This window comes from Rhodotorula toruloides, assembly GCF_000320785.1.
Source record: "Rhodotorula toruloides NP11 unplaced genomic scaffold Scaffold13, whole genome shotgun sequence".
Classification (NCBI taxonomy): Eukaryota; Fungi; Basidiomycota; class Microbotryomycetes; order Sporidiobolales; family Sporidiobolaceae; genus Rhodotorula; species Rhodotorula toruloides.
The window spans coordinates 442954-462516 of NW_015622973.1; the positions used below are offsets into that span (position 1 = coordinate 442954).

A 19563-nucleotide genomic window follows, 5' to 3' on the forward strand; every position below is an offset into this window, starting at 1 on the left:
CTCACACCCACTACTTCTGCGCCTGGGAGCGAGCGACAGCAGACGAGGCAGCCCAAGTTCGCGAGCCGGAGGAACTGATAGGATACGAGAATGCACTTCTACGAGTTTTGGTGTTCCGGCGCTCGAGTGCGAAAGCGATGGCGTCTACTTGAGCTCGAGGGTCTCGAGTTCGGGAGGGTAGGTAAAGTTGCCTTGCTTGCGGATCTCGTCGAAGACCTGTGCGGCAGTGGAGCGTCAGTACACGACTTGCTCGACGACGGCAGTGTGTGAGCGAGGTCGGCCGCTTCTGACCGTCTGAAAGGGCGCCGACCCACCTGCATCATGAGCAGCGTCTCGCGAAGCGGCATCCTGTCGCTCTCCTTCCTGCCGTCCCTGATGCACCTCGCGACCTCGTCCGCCTCCCACGCAAAGCCCCAGATTCCTCCAGGACGTGGCTCGAACTCGAACGTCTCCGACTCGACAGGCTTGACAGTCGGGTCTCCCAAGTCGCCCTCGTTCGCCCAGCGGTAGTACGTGAGCGAGCGGGGTCGGTAGGTCGGGAATGCGACTTCGATATAGCCCAGCGAGCCTTGGATGAGCGAGCACCGCGAGTGGGCAGTCTGCCGGTCTTGGGCGGTCGTGAGCGTGCCGTGGACGATGCGGCCGTCGGCCTGGGCGAACTCGATGGCCGCGACGACGGAGGCGTCGACGCCCGAGGTGGTCTTGGTCATCGACGAGACGACCTTCGGGACGGGAAGAGGCTCGGTCGATGCCTTGTGCTCGCCGAGGAGGACGAGGGCGAGCTGAGTCCAGGGGTACGGCTGCAGGCGCGCGTTGTCAGTGCTGAAGAGACTGGGAAAGGCCAGGAGTGGCTCACGCCGAGATCAAGGAGGGCGCCTCCAGCGAGAACCGGATTGATGAGGCGGTGGTCCGGGTTCTTCTTAGCAGTCGGACCAAAGTCCACGCAGAGCTCAGCTTGTACACCGCGAACTTCGCCGATCTTGCCGCTTTTGAGGACCTCCTCGAGCTTGTAGGCAAACGGCTGGTATCGCGTCCAGACAGCCTCCATGAAGAAGAGGTCCTTCGAGCGAGCGAGGTCGATGAGCGCTTTCGCTTGAGCGGCATTGACGACGAGCGACTTCTCGCAGAGGACGTTCTTGCCGGCGGAGAGAGCGGCATGAGCGTTGGCGTAGTGGTGCGAGTGAGGGGTTCCGATGTAGATGCAGTCGACGTCCTTGTCGGCGAGCAACTCGTCGTAAGAGCCGTACAGCTTGACCTGCTTCTTCCCCTCCTTGACGCCCGCTTCGTTCCAGACGCTGTCGACGAACTTTTGCGCCGAGTCCTTTGAGCGGGAACCAACTGCGACGATGCGGTGCGCGACGTCGGAGACCTGGCGAGTCGAAGGGTTGACGAGGAGGTCGAGGGAGAATTTGGTGGCAATCCAGCCTGCGCACGTCGTTGCCATGGTCAGGAACCTCCTCGCGACTAAGTCCACGAGCTCGAAGACGCACCAGTCGACAGGATACCCCAGCGAAGAGTGAAGGCCATCGTGCGGGAGTGAGCGATCGGGGAGGATATGGGGAAAGTGGTGGTCGTTTGCGTCGGTCTAGCGAGACTTCTGTAAAGCGCTCGGCGATGCGTACAGCCCGTCAGGACAGCGAGAGAGCGAGGACAGTGAAGTGGAGGTCGCAGAGAGGCAAGTGGGGAGCGGACCTCGTCGGACCGCTTCGTCGCCTCGTCTTACGGTGCTTTGAAGGGTGCAAGCGGTGGAACATTGTCGTACAACAATCACCGCGTCCCCAATTGTCCGCCCAGCGCGAGTTGCGAGCCACGCTCGCTCCTCATCAGCTCTCTGGCTCACCCTGTTCATTCGCCACAGGAACACCGCTCAGACCGACTGGCGAGACCGCTGCTGCGCTGCTAGACTGCTAGGAAGACGCTGTGTGACTTGCCCGACCGCCAGCGCCCCGTTTCACGCCGCCGCTCCACCTCGAACCCCGACTCGCCATGGCTGCCTCGTCCGAGAGTGTCGCGCAGGCGAGCTTCAGCATCGCCAACAACATACAGGAGGTGAGTAGCGCCACTTACAGTTGCTAATGAGGCAAGCCGTGCGGGAGAATCGGAGACAGTTTCCTCTCGCTTCACATGTGTGCTGACTCTGTTCTCGTGCCCGTGTAGACGGACGAGGTCTTCAAGTACGACAAGCAGGGTCAGCAGGACCAGCTCAAAGCGCGGCCGTGGAAGCAGGACCCCCACCACTTCAAGAAGGTCCGCATCTCGGCGGTTGCGCTCATCAAGATGGTTCGTTAGCCCTTACCCCCTTACTCCGTACCGCAGACTGACGCACTCTATATACAGGTCATGCACGCGCGTTCGGGCGATCAGTACGAGATCATGGGCTTGATGCAGGGCAAGCTGGACGGCGACACCTTCGTCGTGATGGATGCCTTCGCCCTTCCTGTCGTCGGTACCGAGACGCGCGTCAACGCCGCAAACGAGGCGAACGAGTTCATGATCCAGTACATCGAGAGCTCGCCGGCGGTGCGTTCCCTTCCCCATCTCCCTCGCATTCAAGGCTGACTTTCGTCCGCCTGCGCGCAGATCGGCCGCCCCGAGAACATCGTCGGCTGGTACCATTCGCACCCCGGTTACGGGTGCTGGCTGTCCGGCATCGACGTCATGACGCAGAAGACGAACCAGCAGTTCCAGGACCCTTTCCTCGCGGTCGTGGTGAGTGCGGGCAAACGCATCATCTTGGTTCCATCATCGGGACTTGAGCTGATGGTGAGGAACCTCGTATTTGTCACAGATCGACCCCAACAGGACGGTCTCCGCCGGTCGTGTCGAGATCGGCGCGTTCCGCACTTACCCCGACGTGCGCTTCGACGTTCCCTTCGATTCCAGTGCTCGTTTACTGAAACGTTTTTCAACGCAGGGATACACCCCTCCGAACGCCTCGACGTCCGAGTACCAGTCGATCCCGGTCGACAAGATCGAAGACTTCGGTGTACACGCCAACTCCTACTACCCGCTCGAGGTCTCGCACTTCAAGAGCACGCACGACACCAAGCTCCTTGACTTGCTTTGGAACAAATACTGGGTCATGACGCTCAGCCAGAGCCCGCTCGTCTCGGTGAGTATGCGAGGACCCGGCAAGCACACCTTACGCTAACGTCGCGTGCTTCGTCGTGTCCGCAGAACCGCGCCTACGCCACTTCCCAGCTCTACGACCTCGTCGCCAAGCTGCGCAACACCGAAACCTCCGTCTCGCACCGCTGCAACATCAGCCACATGTCACCTCTCATTGTCCAGATCCGCCAGCACCTCAGCTCGTCGAAGGAGGCCGGCGGCGGGAAGGGCAAGGGCAAAGCGACGGGCGAGCAGGCGGACGAGGGCGGCGCGGCGGGCAAGAAGGCGGAAGTGACGGAGACGCCGCTTGCGAGGGTCGTCAAGGACTCGTCGAAGATGGCTGGTGAGGCGAGCAACGGCTTGATCGGCGCGCTCGTCAAGGATGCGCTGTTCAATGGCGGCAAGCTGGGACAGGCGGGTCTCGCGCAAGCGACGGGCGAGGGAGGTCCGCTTGTCCTTCCTCCCGTCGTCTCCTGAGCTTCGGTCTTCGTCGCCCTCGCATGTTCCTTCCACGCTGTATCTCGGTTCTTCGATCAGTACCGTTCCGCGCATTTCGCTTGCTTTGCCTGTGTAGACCATTCGCAACTTCCGATACCCTCTCACTTCCGGCGACGAAGCGACCGAGAACACGAGCAACGTCTATTGTTCATTAGCTAAATACCGCATAGTGCGGCAGAATCATGACAGCGGAAAGTGCAGAGAACGGATACAACACAACCTTGGGAAACGTTGGCGGTCGAAGGTCAATCTGCGAGGGGGCGGGAAGAACGAAATGGGCACGAGAGCTATAGTCATGGCAGTTCTATGCGGTCGAAGGCGAGGTCGAGTAGTCGGCCTCGAAGTTGCGCTCAAGGGCGGCTTTGCCTTCGGCGGAGAGAACGGGGCGGCCGTCCCAATCGGCGACGTTGTCAGGCTCGGGTTCGAAGAAGCGTGGCCGGTAGCTGCATGATCAATGTCGCGTCGCAGGTCAGTTCCGTCTCGACAGACGGAGAAGACCAGATCGCAGGTCGAAACGCACACCTCGCCCTTCTTCTTCCGCTCCTCCGCCTTGTCCCGCTGCTCCTGCTCGATCCGCTGCTTCTCCTTGCTCGCCGTGCTGTAGTCCTTCTTGTTGAGCGCGTCGACGACGCTCGCCCAGACTTTGCGCGTCTCCATCGGGCCTTGCTCTTCGAGCGGCGCGACGGCTTTGGGCACGACGTTGAGCGGGAGGAGGTCGACCAGCGGGACGGAGGACTGCGCAAGAATCGAGAGAGTGAGTCGTAGATCTCGGCCTGACAGGCTGGCCCGTTCGCCAGCAGATTGACGGTAGAGCAGCCGATAACTCACCGACTCGCCGACTTTCTTCCACCTAATCTCGCCCCTCCAGTTCCCCTCGAGCGTCCCGACGATACGGTCCTTCGGCACCTGCTTGATCTTGCTGAACCGCTTGTCCGAGCCGTCGTCGACCATGGCAGTCGGGGCCGAGGCGGCCTCGTTGACGAACGACTCGTAGACGATGCCTTCGAGCAGGAAGCGCGGGCGGGTGATCCAGCTCTGCGAGACGTCGTGTCAGCTAGAGTTCGCAAGAGTAAGCGACGCGCGCGGCGTACCTCCTCCTGGTACTGAATAATCGCCCGCAGCCGCTTCTGCTTCTCCCCTCCAGGCTGCTTGTCCTCCGGCAACCGGCACGTGACGGTGCAGATGTCGGCGATGGTCGCATAGGGCGCTGCACGGACGATACCTGCGACAGCCGCCGTTGGGTGGGTGATATGGAACTCTTCGCCGTCCGGCAAGTCGAGGAATAGACCCTTGTTGTGCGGGCCAGGGTAGATCTTGACGTTCGCGCCGGCGGTGAACTTGGCCGAGAGCTGGTCTGCACCTCGCAGGCGGACGGTACGCTTGACGGCGGGATCGGCGGTGTCGACGCGGGCTTCGACGAGGAAGTGCGATATGGGCGGATGGTGGCTCGTCTGCTCGTTGATGATGACGACGCGGGCGTTGCGAGACTCGGTCGGACCGGAACCGCTAGCTGCAGAACTGGACGGGGCGGCAGAGAAGTTGGACCTGGTCGACTTGGTCGAGGCGGCAGATGACCCGACGGCGTTCCCGTTCGTCATCTCGAGCGAGGTCTTGGGCTTTGCCGAGTTGGCGAGCGAGATCAGGGACGAGGTCGAGGGCGAAGCCTTGAGCGCAGCTGCGGCGGTAGTGTTGTTGGAGCCGCGTCCAGCGCAGGCAACAATGTCGGGGTGGGGATTCTCGTCGATGTGGACGGTCGGTAGAGGGTGACCTTTGGGATGGACGTCGAGTACTGGTGCGTCGTAGTAGCAGAAGAAGTGCTCGCCGAGGATCGAGTTGAAAGGCTTCGAGATCGGGTGCTTGGCGTACTTGAGCTCCTTAGTGACTGCGACCCATCGACCACCGGTATCAGCAACCCGTCTCTCGTGAGCGGAACGCCGAACGGTAACTGCGGCACGCACACATCCAGCGCAACACGGCCAGCATCTTCTCCATCTCGTCCATGTTCTCCTTCGCGAGCGCGCCGAAGTAGTCGGGCCGGTCAATGTAGGTCCTGCGAGAAAGAGAGATCAGCTAACTTCACAAGTTCACGCAGAGGAGATTGTGCGAACGAACCAGTGTTCGAGGTTGCCAATCGGCTCGAGCATTTGCGCCTGCGTGAAGATCTCCGTCACTTCTCCTTCTTGTCGCGGCGTCAAGGGGGCTGGCTCACCGGCAACGAGATCCGCACGCTCGACAAGTCCTTGACGGAGATCGTCTTGCGAAGGATGCCCAGAAGAGCCTGTTGAGCCGAGGCACCGGTGTCAGCTCACGCCCACGGTCTGCAGGACGTTTTGGAGCTCTTCTGCGCGCGCTGCGAAGCCGCAGAGCAGGCTCGAAGGCTCACCTTGAATTTCCCTATCGTCGCGGACGAGAGAAGGACGACGTCAGCTGATAGCCTTTCCCTCGCGCTGCAACGCATGTGCGGCGCCGGTTCCGCCTGCAGCGCACCCCAATAAGCCTGTCCCATCGATCTGTGCACTCACCTTGCTCCGTCTCGGTGTCGCCCTGCAACTCGTCCGCAACGCCCAGGTCATCGGCCGTAATCGTCTCGTCCTCGCCCGACTCGACCGCTTCCCCTGGCGAGTCAATCTCGGTGTCCTCAAGCTGCTTGGTGAGCTGCGGCACGGCGTCTGGCTGCGGTGTCGACGAGCGCGAGCGGCCGAACCAGCTGGCCGCGCGCTTCGTGGCTGGCGGCGGGGCGGACATGGCGCGCAAATTGGGCTGGGCGGTTGTCTAGAGCAGTGAGAGCGTGTAGCGGTGCAGCAAAGCCAGGAAGAAGAGAGTCGAGCAGTCGTCAAGGGGAAGAAGAAAGGCGACCCCCACACGTTCGACGGCGACAACCTCAGAACGTCGCACGCACCTCCTGCGCAGCTTCTGACACCGTAGAGGGTACGACAACGTCGAGAGAAAGAGCCTCAGCAAGCCGAACGGCGCAAAGAACGAGCGAACCACCGTCGAGACCGGCTCTTCCGTCTCGCGAACACTCGAAGCGGCTCTTCTCGATACCGCGCGAGTCCTGGTTGAGCCCGACATGCATAGCAATGCAAGCACTCTAAGCTGCCTCGGCAGCCGACGTAGCGAGACTCTCCTCGCCCGCCTCCTCCTTCGCGACCTGCTCCTCCGCCTCGACCTTCTCGCCGTCCTCCTCCTCGACGGCGTCCGTCGCGGCGGCAGTCTCAGCGTCGGTCGTTGCGGGCGTGTCGGCTGCTGACTTGGCGGCGGCGACCTTGGCCTTTGAGTGGGGCGTGACGTCTTCTGCGTAGAGGCGGAGCGAGAGGGCGCTGTAGAAACGGTCAAGTTGGGTCAACTCGAGTTCTGCGGTGGTAGCGAAAATGCGTGGACGCACCTCTTCTCGAGCTTCTCGACCATCAGGTTGCAGCTCGTCTTGGAGATCCAGAAAGCGAGGTAGAGGTCCTCCTCCATCCTGCGCGCGCGGCAAGCGTCAATTCGACTCGGATTTTGCGGAAGGGGGACACATCACGCACTCAATGTCCTTGCCCTTGGCCTTCTCGACGCGCAGGATCGCGCTTCCCGGCTCCATCGCCTTCACGCGCTCGCGCACATCCTCCTCCTTCAAGTCCTCAAACTTGACCGACACCTCCTCCATGACCTGCCTGAGCGTCTCATTCCCGACCTTCAAGATCCTCCGCTCATCCAAGAACGGTCGGACGACCTCGAGGCCCTCCGAGTTGAGCCGCCACTTGCACCGATACGTCCCGTCTTTGCTCGAGTCCTGCCGCGTGAAGAGCTTGACGCCGCATGAGATGAGGCGCATGCGCGTGTAGGCGTTCGAGAGGAGGAGCTTGCGCGTCAGGTCTGAGGTGAGGTAGACGGAACGGAGGGCGGCGCCGGCTGCGTTGCGGACGAGGAGGTCGGAGACGGGGAACGAGTCCGAGATGCCGAAGAAGTCCCTGCACGCAAGGCGATGATTCTACGTTAGCAGCTGCCCTGAGACAGAACCAATGCCAACGAGAGATGATCGTCCACACGCACTTGATGACCTGGATCTGCTCGTCCTCGAGTCCCGGGAGGTAGATGTACGGCTCCTCGTTGAACGGTCGTCCACCGCCCATGATGTGCTCCTTCTTCTCGTCGTCTTCCTTCGCGACAACCTCCACCGGCGCCTGTTCCTGCTCCCGACGCGCCTTCTTCGCCTCGGGCTGGCCGTCGACAGGCGTAGGCGTCGCCGACCGCTCGCGCTTCTCCGCCGCCTTTGCGCCCTCCTCAACCTCCATCTTCTGCTCCTCCTTCCTCATCTCCACCTGCGCCGGCTGCGCATCCCCCTTCTTGACCAACACACAAACGAAGAACGCCCCGGTATCCTGCAAGTGCGGATAAAGCCTCAAGCAATGCTCGAGGCCCTTCTCCTTCTCGTCGCCGCGAGGCCACAACGTCTCGGTCCAAGCCTTGCGCTGACCCTTCTTGTCGACGTTGTTCGGCCCGTCAGCCTTCTTACCCTTCTTCCCCTTGCCCTTGCCCCTCGATCCGCCAACGGTAGACTTGTCGTTGTCCTGCTCGACCGCCACCCCTTCCTCCGGCTGCTCCGGCGCATCCGGCGCCTTCGCGTCCTTCGACCCCGGCCTCGGCGCAGTCTTGAGCGAGTTATCCAACACGTCCCAGCTCGTCAAACCCGGTCTGCGCTTGAGGCCTGGCAGAGCATCGGGGACGGGGAGGATCGACATCTCGGGACAGAGGGAGAGGGCGGCGCTGATGACGGATTCGTTTTCCATTGGGTTCATCGAGCAGGTTGAGTAGACGAGGCGGCCGCCGGGCTTGAGGAGCTGGATGCCGCGGAGGAGGATGCGCAGTTGGAGGCTGGTGCGCGGGCTTGGTCAGCGCACCGTGAGAGGGAAAGTGAGGGAGCGCAACGCACGTGTGCAAGCCAATCCCGTTCCCGACGGTCCAGTCGTTCCAAATCCCGAGGTTCTTCCTGAGCGTCCCATCACCCGAGCACGGCACGTCCGCGAGAATCCTATCAAACAGCATCCCGTCGTACTCCTTCTGCGCCCGCTCGCGCCCCTTCGGCGTCTTGGCCATCTCGCGCTCGTCCTCGGGCGTAAACTTGAGCCGTCCGTCGAGGACCTTGTCGTCCTTGGGCAACCGGAGCGACGGAAGCTGCGTCGCGTCGTGGTTCGTGACCATCATTCCCGTTCCCGGAACGCGGTGGAGAGACTGGTGGACGAGGAGGTGGCAGCGCTTTGCGTCCGAGTCGTTGGCGATCAACAACCCTTGCGGGGAGACATCCTTGTCGCCCGCTCCTGCATGAAGCGCAGGTCCATGCAGCGCCTCGAGGATCTGCACGCTCTTCGACCCAGGCGCAGCACACATATCCAACGCGGTATGGCCCGGCTGGACATCGAGCAAGAGAGGAGGGATCATCGAGACGGCTTCTTGGCGAGAGATGTTGCCCGCGTCGGTTTCGTACACCAGGAAGTGCTGGAACTTGCGCATGTGGTCGTTCTTGCGCAGGGCGGATTTCGGGACGGGCAGTTGCCAGGCGAGTTGGTTCGGGTACCTGCCGAGGGACCCCGTTAGCGCGAGTGCGTGAGGAGGATGATAGGGACGCACCACTCGATGGGCTTCGGAGGCTGGAGCTGCTTGCCCTCGTACTCGAGGCCGGTGAGGAACGGGACATAGACCTGCTTGATGTGCTCGTTCAAGGCGTGGGCCGTTCTGCGAATCGCGACACGTCTCTGCGTCAGCTCTAGAGTTCCCGCGTCCGTTCGGCTGAGAAAGTAGGCGCGGGACTGACGGTCGCGAGCTGGTGAGGCGGAAGGTAGTCGGCAAGGGCTCCCTCAGCGCCTTGACAAAGTCGTCCCACTCGTCCTCCGGGACGATCTTCTGTGTCTGCACACACACTCCTTCGTCAGCTCACCCGAAACAGCCGCTGAGAGGAGAGGGCTGACCTTGTAGTAGCTGAAGAAGTCTGGGTTGGTCTGCTCGATGACCTTCCAGTTCCCTCCCTGTGCGTTGTTGCGCGAGAGGGTGCGCTCCTTGGCTGGCTTGTTGCTGCGCTTCTGTGCATGCGAGGTGGTGGAGTGTCAGTGCGAGTCGAGGGGAGGTTGGCGAGACGAGGAGGGGAAGATGGGGAGAGCGAGGTTGAGCGAGGGCGGTGAAGCTGGAACTGGGTGAGACTGACAGGACGAGGCATTCTTTCTGCAGAATGAGCAACAGCAAGAGTGCGACTGCCAGGACTTAGGCGTTGATGCAAGCTTACCGGGCTGAATACAAACAGGGGGTAATCAGTTTTGTAATCCCGTTTGACGTGGCCCTTGCCTCATCTCGCCGGAGTCTTCGCTCCGCCTTGACTCGCTCGTTACGAACGCTGCAAACTCGCTCTCGCTGTTTCCTGCACTCGCTAGACTCGGGTCTACTCACACAGCTCGAGTCTGATCTCACCGAATCAACTCCAGCGCCCAGCCATGGCGGACTCTTCCCTCCTCCAGCGCTGGCTCGCCCGACTCAGCGACCTCCCCCAGCTCGCTCTGCCAACCGACTACCCACGCCCATCAGGAGAGAATGCCCTCTCGATGGTCGAGGCGCGCGAGGTGCGCCAGCTGGACAACCGCACCGGAGCCAGTCTCCTCCGCCTCTCGCTCTACGACGAGCACGAGGGCGAGTCGGATGACGAGAGCGACGCCGACGACGCAGACTCGCACTTGAACCGCAAGGGGATTGATGCGGCACTCGCGCAGGCGGCGGCGGGAGGCGGAGCAAAGACGCGGAGGGACAGGCAGCGGCCGACGGCGTTCCACATCCTCCTCGCCGCATTCGCAGTCCTCCTCCACCGCTACACGGGCGACACAGACATCGTCATCGCGACGTCGTCCCCGTCCTCGCCCGAACCCTTGCTCCTCCGCATCAAGCTCGACCCGGCAGACTCGTTCTGGTCGCTCGTCAAGCGGGTCCAGTTCCTCGAGAACGAGGCAGAGGAGGACAAGATCCCTTACGAGACTCTCCTCGATGCCTTGCCCGGTTACGGCAAGGAGGCGCAGCGAGAAGGCGGACCGGCCCCGCCGCCCGTCTTTCGCGTCCGCTTCTTCGACCAGACCGACTCGCCCGACTCGAGCTTCGTCCAGCAGACGTCACTCACCTCGGACTTGACCGTCTTCGTCTCGACCACTCCGACGGACGAACCTTCGGCCGCCCAGACTCCCGGCTCGACAAGCGGCACCGCGACTCCCACCACTCCCTCCTCGCTCCGCACCAGCCTGACCTTTACTCCCCCGCGCATCTCCCTCACACTGTCCTACAACTCGCTCGTCTTCTCCCAGCCCCGCATCAGCCTCACAATCGACCAACTCCTTCACGTCCTGCACCACGTCTCTGCGCACCCACAAGACGCGATCGGCTCCTTCTCACTCCTCACGTCCAAACAGCGCCGGATCTTGCCCGATCCGAAGGCAGACCTCGAATGGTGCGGATACCGCGGCGCCATCACGGACATCTTCTCCAACAACGCGAGGCAGTTCCCCGACCGCGTTTGTATCGTCGAGTCGATTGCTTCGGACGAGGTGGGCGGGAAGAATGGAGAGAGGAGGTTCACGTACCGCCAGATTGACGAGGCGTCGAATGTCCTTGCGCACCATCTCGTCCAGAGCGGCGTCCAGCGCGAGGAAGTCGTCACGGTTTACTCGACTCGTGGAGTCGACCTCGTCGTCGCGGTAATGGGTGTCCTCAAGGCCGGCGCGACCTTCTCCGTCATCGGTGCGTTCGGACGCTCGCTCATCGAGAGGCTCAGGTTACTGACCCCCTCGTCGCGCAGATCCCGCCTACCCTCCCGCCAGACAGACGATCTACCTCCAAGTCGCCCAACCCCGCGCACTCGTCATCCTCGCCGCAGCCGGCAGACTCCTCCCTCCCGTGCGGCAATACGTCTCGGAGAAACTCTCGATCCGAGTCGAAGTCCCCGCTCTCCAACTTACTTCCACCGGCCTCGTGCTTGGGTCTGTCGCCTCACCCGCGGAGGAGGAGAAGGACGTCTTCGCCCATGTCCAGGCGCGCAAGAGCGAGCCGCTGGGCATCCCGCTCGGACCGGACAGCGTGGGCACGCTGAGTTTCACGAGTGGGTCGACGGGGATCCCCAAGGGCGTGCGCGGGAGGCACTTCTCCTTGACGCACTTTTTCCCTTGGATGAGGGAGAGGTTTGGGTTGAGCGAGGAGAGCAGGTTCACGATGTTGAGTGGGATTGCGCACGATCCGATTCAGCGTGACAGTGTGTTCCCGTCTCTCTCTCTCTCGAGGAAGGGAGATCCAGAGCTGATCCCGAGGTCGCCCGCAGTCTTCACCCCGCTCTTCCTCGGCGCGAGCTTGTACATCCCGACCGCCGAAGACATCGGCACGCCCGGCCGCCTCGCCGAGTGGATGGCCGACAACGCCGTCACGGTCACGCACCTCACGCCCGCAATGGGCCAGCTCCTCTCGGCCCAAGCGACTCGGCTGATCCCCTCCCTCCTGAACGCCTTCTTCGTCGGCGACATCCTCACCAAGCGCGACTGCACCCGCCTGCAACAGCTCGCGCAAAATTGCCGGATCATCAACATGTTCGGCACGACCGAGACGCAGCGCGCGGTCTCGTACTTCCCCATCCCGCCGCTCTCGGAGGACCCGATCTTCCTCCGCACGAGGAAGGACATCATGCCCGCCGGTCAGGGCATGATCAACGTCCAGCTCCTCGTCGTCAACCGCGCGGACAAGAACCAGATTTGCGCGGTAGGCGAGGTGGGAGAGATCTATGTCCGCTCGGGAGGACTCGCAGAGGGCTACCTCCAGCTCCCCGACGCGACGCGGGAGAAGTTCGTCGAGAACTGGTTCGGGCAGGGAGTCGAGCGGGAGGACTCGATTCGCGGCTCGAACGAGCCGTGGAAGGAGTGGTGGCACGGCGTCAGGGACAGGATGTACCGCACTGGCGATTTGGGCCGGTACAACCCCGACGGGACCGTCGAGTGCACTGGCCGTGCTGACGACCAGATCAAGATCCGTGGGTTCCGTATCGAGCTTGGCGAGATCGACACCCACCTGTCCCGCCACCCTGCCGTACGCGAGAACGTCACGCTCGTCCGCAGAGACAAGTACGAGGAGAAGGTACTCGTGGCGTACTTCGTGCCGCTCGTCGGGTCGAAGGAGCTCGAGGGACTCGTCTCGGGCGACGAGGATGAGGACGAAGCCGACAGCAAGCGCGAGGGGAACAAGGTCTCGCAGAACGAGGTCGCCAAGGGTTTGAGGCGCTACGGACGGCTCATCAAGAACATCCGCGAGTACCTCAAGACCAAGCTTCCTTCGTACTCGGTCCCGTCCGTCATCGTCCCGCTCGCGCGCATGCCGCTCAACCCGAACGGCAAGGTCGACAAGCCGGCGCTTCCCTTCCCCGACACGGTCGCTGCCGCCGCCTCGTCCGTCTCGGGCCCTTCGTCCGGCTCGTCGGCGCAGAAGCTCACCCCGACGGAAAAGACCATCCACGACATCTGGCTCAAGCTCTTGCCGTCCCCTCCCGCCGAGATCCCCCTCGACGACTCGTTCTTCGACCTCGGTGGCCACTCAATCCTGGCGACTCGGCTCATCTTCGAGCTCCGCAAGTCACTCGTGCCCGGCGCGCCGCTCGGTCTCGTCTTTGATTACCCGACCATCCGCTCGCTCGCCAAGGAACTTGACTCGCTTCGCGACGCTGACCTCGGCCTCGGAGCCGGCTCGAACGCTGCGAGTGGCTCGGCTGCGAACGGCGCCGTCGACACCGAGTACTCGGACGATGCTGAGGCGCTCACCAAGACTCTCCGCGCGTCGTACGAGAAGCCCCAACCCTCCGAGGGGAAGAAGATTGTCTTCCTCACAGGTGCGACCGGCTTCCTCGGCGCCTTCATCCTTCGCGACCTCCTCGCGCTCGACAGGCGCGGCGGACAAGTCGCTAAGGTCATCTGCCACGTCCGTGCTGGGTCGAAGGAGAAGGCGATGCAGCGGTTGCGGGAGAGTGGGGAGGGACGAGGAGCGTGGGAGGAGAAGTGGGTCGAGGAGGGAAGGCTCGAGGTCGTTGTTGGTGACCTCGAGGGCGAGAAGCTCGGCATGAACGAGGAGGACTGGCAGCGCGTCGCACAGGAGGCGGACGTGATCGTTCACAACGGTGCCATCGTGTGTCTTCTTTCGCTCTCCTCTCAGGACTCAAACTGACGGACTTCGTGCCGCAGGTCCACTGGGTCTACCCCTACAAGCAGCTGCGCGCCGCCAACGTCCTCGCCACCCTCGCCGTCATCGAGCTCGCCGCGACGTCCCGCCCGAAGGCGCTTTCGTTCGTCTCGACGACCGCCGCGATCGAGAAGGCGCACTACGTCCGCCTCGCCGACAGTATTGTCCAGGCTGGAGGCAAGGGTGTGCCCGAGTCTGACAGCCTCGACGCCGGCAAGGTCGGCCTCAAGGGCGGATACGGCCAGTCGAAGTGGGTCTCGGAGCGCCTCGTCCTTGAGGCTGGCCGACGAGGACTCGCCGGCTCGATCGTCCGCCCCGCCTACATCGTCGGCGACTCGACGTCTGCCGTTACCAACACGGACGACTTCCTCTGGCGGCTCGTCAAGGGTTGCATTCAGCTTGGCCACATTCCCGACATTCACAACACGATCAACATGGTCCCCGTCGACCACGTCGCCCGCATCACCGCCTGCGCCGCCCTGCAGGACCCGTCGACGGATCTCAAGGTCCACCACGTCACGGCGCGCCCGGCGCCCCGCTTCAACGGCTTCCTCGCTGCGCTCAAACTGTACGGCTACAACGTCGCGACGACCGAATACCTTCCCTGGCGGACACTCCTCGAGCAGCACGTCCTGCGCGTCCAAGACAACGCCCTCTTCCCGCTGCTGCACTTCGTCCTCGACGACTTGCCGACGTCGACCAAGGCGGCGGAGCTCGACGACTCGAACACGGTTGCGCTCCTCAAGGGTGCCCATCAGCCCGAGGCGGTCACGGTTGACGATGCGCAGATGGGGCGGTACCTCGCATGGCTCATCGCGGCTGACTTCCTCGAGCAGCCGCCGAGGAAGGGCGAGCAGGGAGTGAGGCCGCTGCCGCAGCTCGAGTTGCAGGCTGGCGGCGCACGGGCGATCGGTCGCTCGAGTGCTGGTGTAGTCTAGACGTCGTAGAAGGACGCAGCTTGCGCTGCAAAAAAGTGCCATACTCATCCGACCTTGTCAGGAGCGTCGAACCTCCTCTTCCTCCTCCTCTCGTCACTCGCTTTTTAGCTTTCGCTCCTTTTCCACACGCTTGACTGCTCTTTCCAACTCGCACTCGCACCACCACGGGCAGGCCATGCCGCCTCTCGCCCGCCCAGTCTCGTCCGCCGACTTGCGATCGCACAATGGACAACTCCCGGCTGCACCTGCTCCTGATGGCCAAGGACACGCTGGGCGCGGCCTGTCGCTCAAGATTGGCATCGAACGGAATGCCTACGTCTCTGGACAACAAATTAAGGGCGTACTTGAGCTGAGCGTCCGCGACAAACGGATCGCACTCGGAGAGGTCGGGGTCGAGTTCACGGCGCACGAGCGTGAGTCGGGCTGTCTTTGAGGCTTGTGGGAGTTTGAAACTGTCTAGAATCTCGCCGGAGCAGCTTGGCGGCACCCTCGGGGCGTGCTGGCGGCGCGGGAACCTCATCTCCTCTTGGTCGTTCAACACGAGCCGCTCGCGAGGAGCGGACGGGCTGGCGGTCGTGGGAGAAGCAGGAGCAGTGCAGCAGCTCAAAACAACTTACTGACACTGCCAAACGTCCCCAGAACTGCGCTCGCGCGACCACACCTCGACTCGACGCCTCCTCTCGACTCGCCTCGACTTCCAGGGCAACGGTCTTCCTCCCTCGAATGCCGTCGTCCCCGGTTCGCGACCCATACAATCCGCGTTCTACCCAGCCCTTCCCGGCCGGACCCGCTTCGCCTTCGTCTTCAATGTTCCAGCCAACATGCCTTCATCCTGCTCGCTCGGCTCGAACGCGACAACTCGGTACGAGCTTCGAGCGTTCGCGAGCTCGCTGCTCGAGGGCAACATCGACATTCGCAGCGAGAAGATGGAGGTGCAGGTCGTCGAGCGATGGGCAGAGTGGCGGGAGGGACCGTGGCAAAAAGGCAGTGAGCGGAAGGCGGCGGAGAAGCTCGCTATGGGTGGAGATGGCCAGCTCGAGTTGACGGCTCAGCTGGGCATGGGAGACTGGGCGGAGAAGCCGGCGAGGCTGTTCTGGCGAGGCGACCACGACATGGAGGTGTCTGGCAAGACCAAGATCGAGGTCAACGCCAGGGTTCGCAACATGAGCAAACGGCATGTGCGTAGGCAGCTCGTCGCGCCCATGATGCGCTTGCTGACATCCTCTGTCGTAGGTCACCGGCTTCAAGCTTTCGCTTCATCGCCGCCTGCGCATCCTGTATCCCGAGGGAACGCGTCCCCTCGTCGAACCTCCCGTCGTCTCGACCGTCATCGCAACGGAGCGCTTTCACGGCATCGACTACGACGTGCGAAGCCAAGGCGAGCGAGCTGTCGTCCTTGGAATGTCGGTCCCGCCTGACGAGTGCTGGACGGTGCGGAAAGGAACGCTTTTCGAGCTGGACGTCGTGCTGAGGGTCGAGGTCGAGTGCGGGTTTCTGCAGTAAGCTCTCGTCCCAGTCTTTCGCTGTCTAATACTGACTCTGATTCGCAGGAAACCCCTTGCGGTTGACATCCCCATCTGGGTTGCGCACCCGCTCTCCCTGCCCAACTCCGCCCACCGCTTCGCAGCCGACGAGCGAGCTCGTATCGCACCTGCACCTGCACCTGCACCCGCTTCGACCGAGCCAAGCATCCCTTACTCCCCATCGACCATCGGCGCCTCCTCTCCAGCATCATACCACGCCCTTTCTCCCGAACCTTTCGCTCCTGCTTTCGCCGACCAGCTGCCTCTGCCCGGAACACCCGCTCCTCGGTCAGCTCACTATGCGGAATCGACTATCTCGATGTCCTCGGCCGTTTCTTCGTCCGCGATTTACCCGCACTCCAGGCCCGCTCCGTCTTTCCCTCCGCCGCCAGTCGCTGCTGCCGAGTTCTGCGACCCCGTGCCGTCGGCCCTCCAGCATAACGCCCCCAACGGCTACGTCGCCTTCGATCCTCGCGTCCCAGACCTGAGCGTATCTGGCTTCATGGGCGGCATGCAGCACCAGCAGGCGTTTTCGACTCCGCCTCCTCCTCCTTCCCTCGTCGGATATGCTCCTCCCGTCTCGCATGCACCTCCGCCCGGCGTCAGCCCAGTCGCCCATCACTACGCCGTACGACCGCCCTCCCGCGCTTACACACTCCCGGCCGATCTCAACTTGACGCCTTACGAACTCGAGCAAGTACAAGCCAACATCGCGCCTCTCGAGCCGTATGTCGCTGCAGAGCGCGCGCACCACGACCCGAGGACCGGCAGCAACCTCCCGTACCTGCATCATCACGCTCTGCGGCAGAACAGCGCACCTCCCTCCGGACACGAGCCGGCTTCAACGACCCCGCCGACCCCGCCTCGACCCTGTCCCAGCCCGGTTCCCTCTCACCGCCAGCTCGAGGATTCGGCGGCGATGCCTCCTCCGCCCCCTCGCTCGCGTACGCCTCTTCGTACCCCTCCTCCGGCTGCGCCCTCCTCCCACTTCCGCCAGTCTCCCTCGCCTTCACCTTCTCCCGTCGAGTCAACCTTCGTCGCAGCCCTCGCGCCGACTGCTTCCGGTCTGCTCGAGACGATCGGCGAGGACGGCGAGTCGCAGGCCGGTACGGCTCGCAGCGCGATGCTTCCTGCTGGGATGGCAGATGCGCTGAAGGTCTCACAGGACGGCGACGAGGATGTCAAAAGCTTCACGTCGGCGAACAATCCGGGCAGGAACAGCGTGCAGGACCTTGAGGATTTCGTTGAGCAGGAGGAACGGAGGGCGGAGGAGGCTCGCGCGGCGAATAGTCCGAAGAGCGCAGAGGTTGCAGAAGCCGTCGAAGAGAAGCAGCTTCCGCCTTTGCCTGCACGTTCCCAGGAGGAGGCCATCCGACCGAAGGCGCAGGACATCTTCGCTTCGCGATCAGCCGACTTGACGCCCACCTCTCCTCCTCTTATTCCTTTCCCTTCGTCGCCCTCTCCGTCGAACCCGCCGAAGCGCGACGTAGGCGGCTTGTCGGCCCTCGAAGCCCGCCTCGCTCGACCAGTCACGCCCGACTTGACCGCCCTGTCCCTCTCGTCTCGCTCGCCTTCGCCCATCAAGCCTAGCAGAGCGCCTTCGCCGTCTTTGCACGCGCCTAATGCGGCACCAACAAGCGCACTTCGGGCACGCAGCATCAGCCGTGCGAGCCGGTATCGGGAGATTCAGGCGCAGGTCGAGCAGGTCGAGGCCAACCCGACTGAGGCAGTTCGCCAGGCCGTGCAGAAGGCACCGTGGGCACAGCAGGCCATCGCTTCGCCTGCCGCATCATTACCGCCACCCGAGGCGAGCGCAACGACGACTGTAACGAAGGAGAGGCCGCGCCCGCTCACGCTTGCCGAGCCACCTCGACCCTCGCAGCCGGCAGTCTCGCCCCCCTCGCCTCGCCGAGCTCTTCCCACACCGCCTTTGCAAGCCCCTAACGCTGGTGCCGCCCATCCTCAGCCGCCATCGTCTGCATCTCCGCTTCCGTCCGCGCCAATCTCGCCAACGAAGTCGTCGAATCGTCCCGTCTTCACCACGAGGAAGCCCGTGCCTGAGACGATTGCGACCGAGTCTTCGCCCGCAGCCAAGAAGCCGGCCTCGCCTTGGTCCAGCAAAGCCGCCTCGCCCTCGCCTTGGTCGTCTGCTCGCCTCCAGCCGCAAGCGGCAACCACTCCCGCGCGATCGCCGTCTCCGGCATCGCTCGATGCGCCTGTCTCGCCTGTCTCGCCAGTCAACGTTTCCGGTCGCAAGGTCGTGGATGTGGTTGAGGTCAAGGAGCTCAAGCGTGATGCTGTCGACCGAGTTACTGGCTGGCTTCGCGACAGCGGCAGCCCAGATGCGGACGTCGCTCCACCGCCGTCGCAGCCGGAGAGGACGGCTTTCCAGTCCTCCTCGCGGAACAAGCGCTTCACCGTCGACTTCGGCCGGCCTGCTCCGTCTCCGCCTTCGTCCGTTGGTACCGAGGAGACGCGGCAAGAGCCGACTGTTGCGCAGCTCCTTGCGGCTGAAAATCGCGCAGCTCTCCGACAGATCCAGCAGAGCGCGCCTACCGGTCTCAAGCCGTCCTCTGCGGTCAAGAAGGGCTTGGATGGCTACCTGGCCTCGCTCGAGCACGACGCGCAAGTCAGCAAGGACGAGCTCGCCCACAGGTCGGCCAAGGCGACCAAGCCGGGCAAGGTCAGGAGTGTTGCATCGATCTGGGCAGAGCGGGTGGAGGAAGCAGACGTGCGTGCCCGTTCTCTCGCTTCGGACGTACATCGCTGACTCGCTATTTATGCAGCGCGAGAAGACTGCTTCTCCACCTCCGAAGCTGCACAAGCCGAGCAAGTCGATGTCGTCCATCCAGCTTAGCGACGCTCCGTCTCCCGCCTCGAAGCCCCTCACGCCGCACAACTCGGCGACACCGACTCGCGCACGTCCGGCCTCGCTTCAGCCATCTCCCGCACAGGACAGGTCGTCTCCTGCTGCGCCCTTCCTCAACACGACCATCGGGCGTCCCGCTCCTTCCTCCGCCTCTCGGTCAATCCGCATACCGGGTGCCACGATGACGGCGTCGGAGAGTGCCCCGACTGGGCTGGCGGCATCGACCGGGCGCAGCAACAAGGTCGCCAACCTCCTCGCGCGCTACCAGCAGCAGATCGCCTAGACGCGCCGCTTCTCCTTGCGTCTTTGCCATTCGCCGCTTCCGAACAGACATTCTCTCGTAGATTTGCATCGCATTGTTGCCAAGACGTTAACCTCAAGAAGCATGCGAGCGTGTTGCACGTCGTGAAAG

At 63.1% G+C, this 19563-nt stretch overlaps 6 protein-coding genes across 6 annotated transcripts; 3 read left to right on the forward strand and 3 right to left on the reverse strand.

Moving 5' to 3' along the window:
• Nucleotides 1-144: 144 nt before the first annotated feature.
• On the reverse strand, nt 145-1527 carry RHTO_01490 (dihydrodiol dehydrogenase / D-xylose 2-dehydrogenase (NADP); the record flags this gene model as incomplete). The annotated part of the gene is made up of 4 exons (XM_016415172.1): nt 145-216; nt 315-800; nt 857-1425; nt 1491-1527. The coding sequence occupies 4 exons, from the start codon at nt 1525-1527 to the stop codon at nt 145-147; spliced, it is 1164 nt and encodes a 387-aa protein (XP_016272962.1).
• Nucleotides 1528-1986: 459 nt separating this feature from the next.
• On the forward strand, nt 1987-3585 carry RHTO_01491 (COP9 signalosome complex subunit 5; the record flags this gene model as incomplete). Its single annotated transcript, XM_016415173.1, has 7 exons — nt 1987-2049; nt 2158-2280; nt 2338-2520; nt 2581-2709; nt 2789-2854; nt 2915-3112; nt 3178-3585. 7 exons carry the CDS (start codon nt 1987-1989, stop codon nt 3583-3585), a joined length of 1170 nt encoding a protein of 389 aa, XP_016272963.1.
• Nucleotides 3586-3910: 325 nt separating this feature from the next.
• Nucleotides 3911-6351, reverse strand: RHTO_01492 (oxysterol-binding protein; the record flags this gene model as incomplete). Its single annotated transcript, XM_016415174.1, has 9 exons — nt 3911-4049; nt 4127-4341; nt 4435-4641; nt 4698-5488; nt 5565-5656; nt 5719-5756; nt 5816-5884; nt 5990-6000; nt 6129-6351. 9 exons carry the CDS (start codon nt 6349-6351, stop codon nt 3911-3913), a joined length of 1785 nt encoding a protein of 594 aa, XP_016272964.1.
• Nucleotides 6352-6697: 346 nt separating this feature from the next.
• Nucleotides 6698-9796, reverse strand: RHTO_01493 (tRNA (cytosine-5-)-methyltransferase; the record flags this gene model as incomplete). The annotated part of the gene is made up of 9 exons (XM_016415175.1): nt 6698-6926; nt 6992-7069; nt 7131-7556; nt 7639-8460; nt 8519-9160; nt 9217-9318; nt 9398-9492; nt 9552-9662; nt 9785-9796. The coding sequence occupies 9 exons, from the start codon at nt 9794-9796 to the stop codon at nt 6698-6700; spliced, it is 2517 nt and encodes an 838-aa protein (XP_016272965.1).
• A 271-nt stretch (nt 9797-10067) lies between these two features.
• RHTO_01494 (L-aminoadipate-semialdehyde dehydrogenase) lies at nt 10068-14759 on the forward strand (the record flags this gene model as incomplete). Its single annotated transcript, XM_016415176.1, has 4 exons — nt 10068-11352; nt 11411-11860; nt 11927-13767; nt 13824-14759. The coding sequence occupies 4 exons, from the start codon at nt 10068-10070 to the stop codon at nt 14757-14759; spliced, it is 4512 nt and encodes a 1503-aa protein (XP_016272966.1).
• Nucleotides 14760-14934: 175 nt separating this feature from the next.
• RHTO_01495 (uncharacterized protein) lies at nt 14935-19434 on the forward strand (the record flags this gene model as incomplete). The annotated part of the gene is made up of 5 exons (XM_016415177.1): nt 14935-15172; nt 15399-15937; nt 15993-16258; nt 16310-19013; nt 19069-19434. 5 exons carry the CDS (start codon nt 14935-14937, stop codon nt 19432-19434), a joined length of 4113 nt encoding a protein of 1370 aa, XP_016272967.1.
• Nucleotides 19435-19563: the final 129 nt, after the last annotated feature.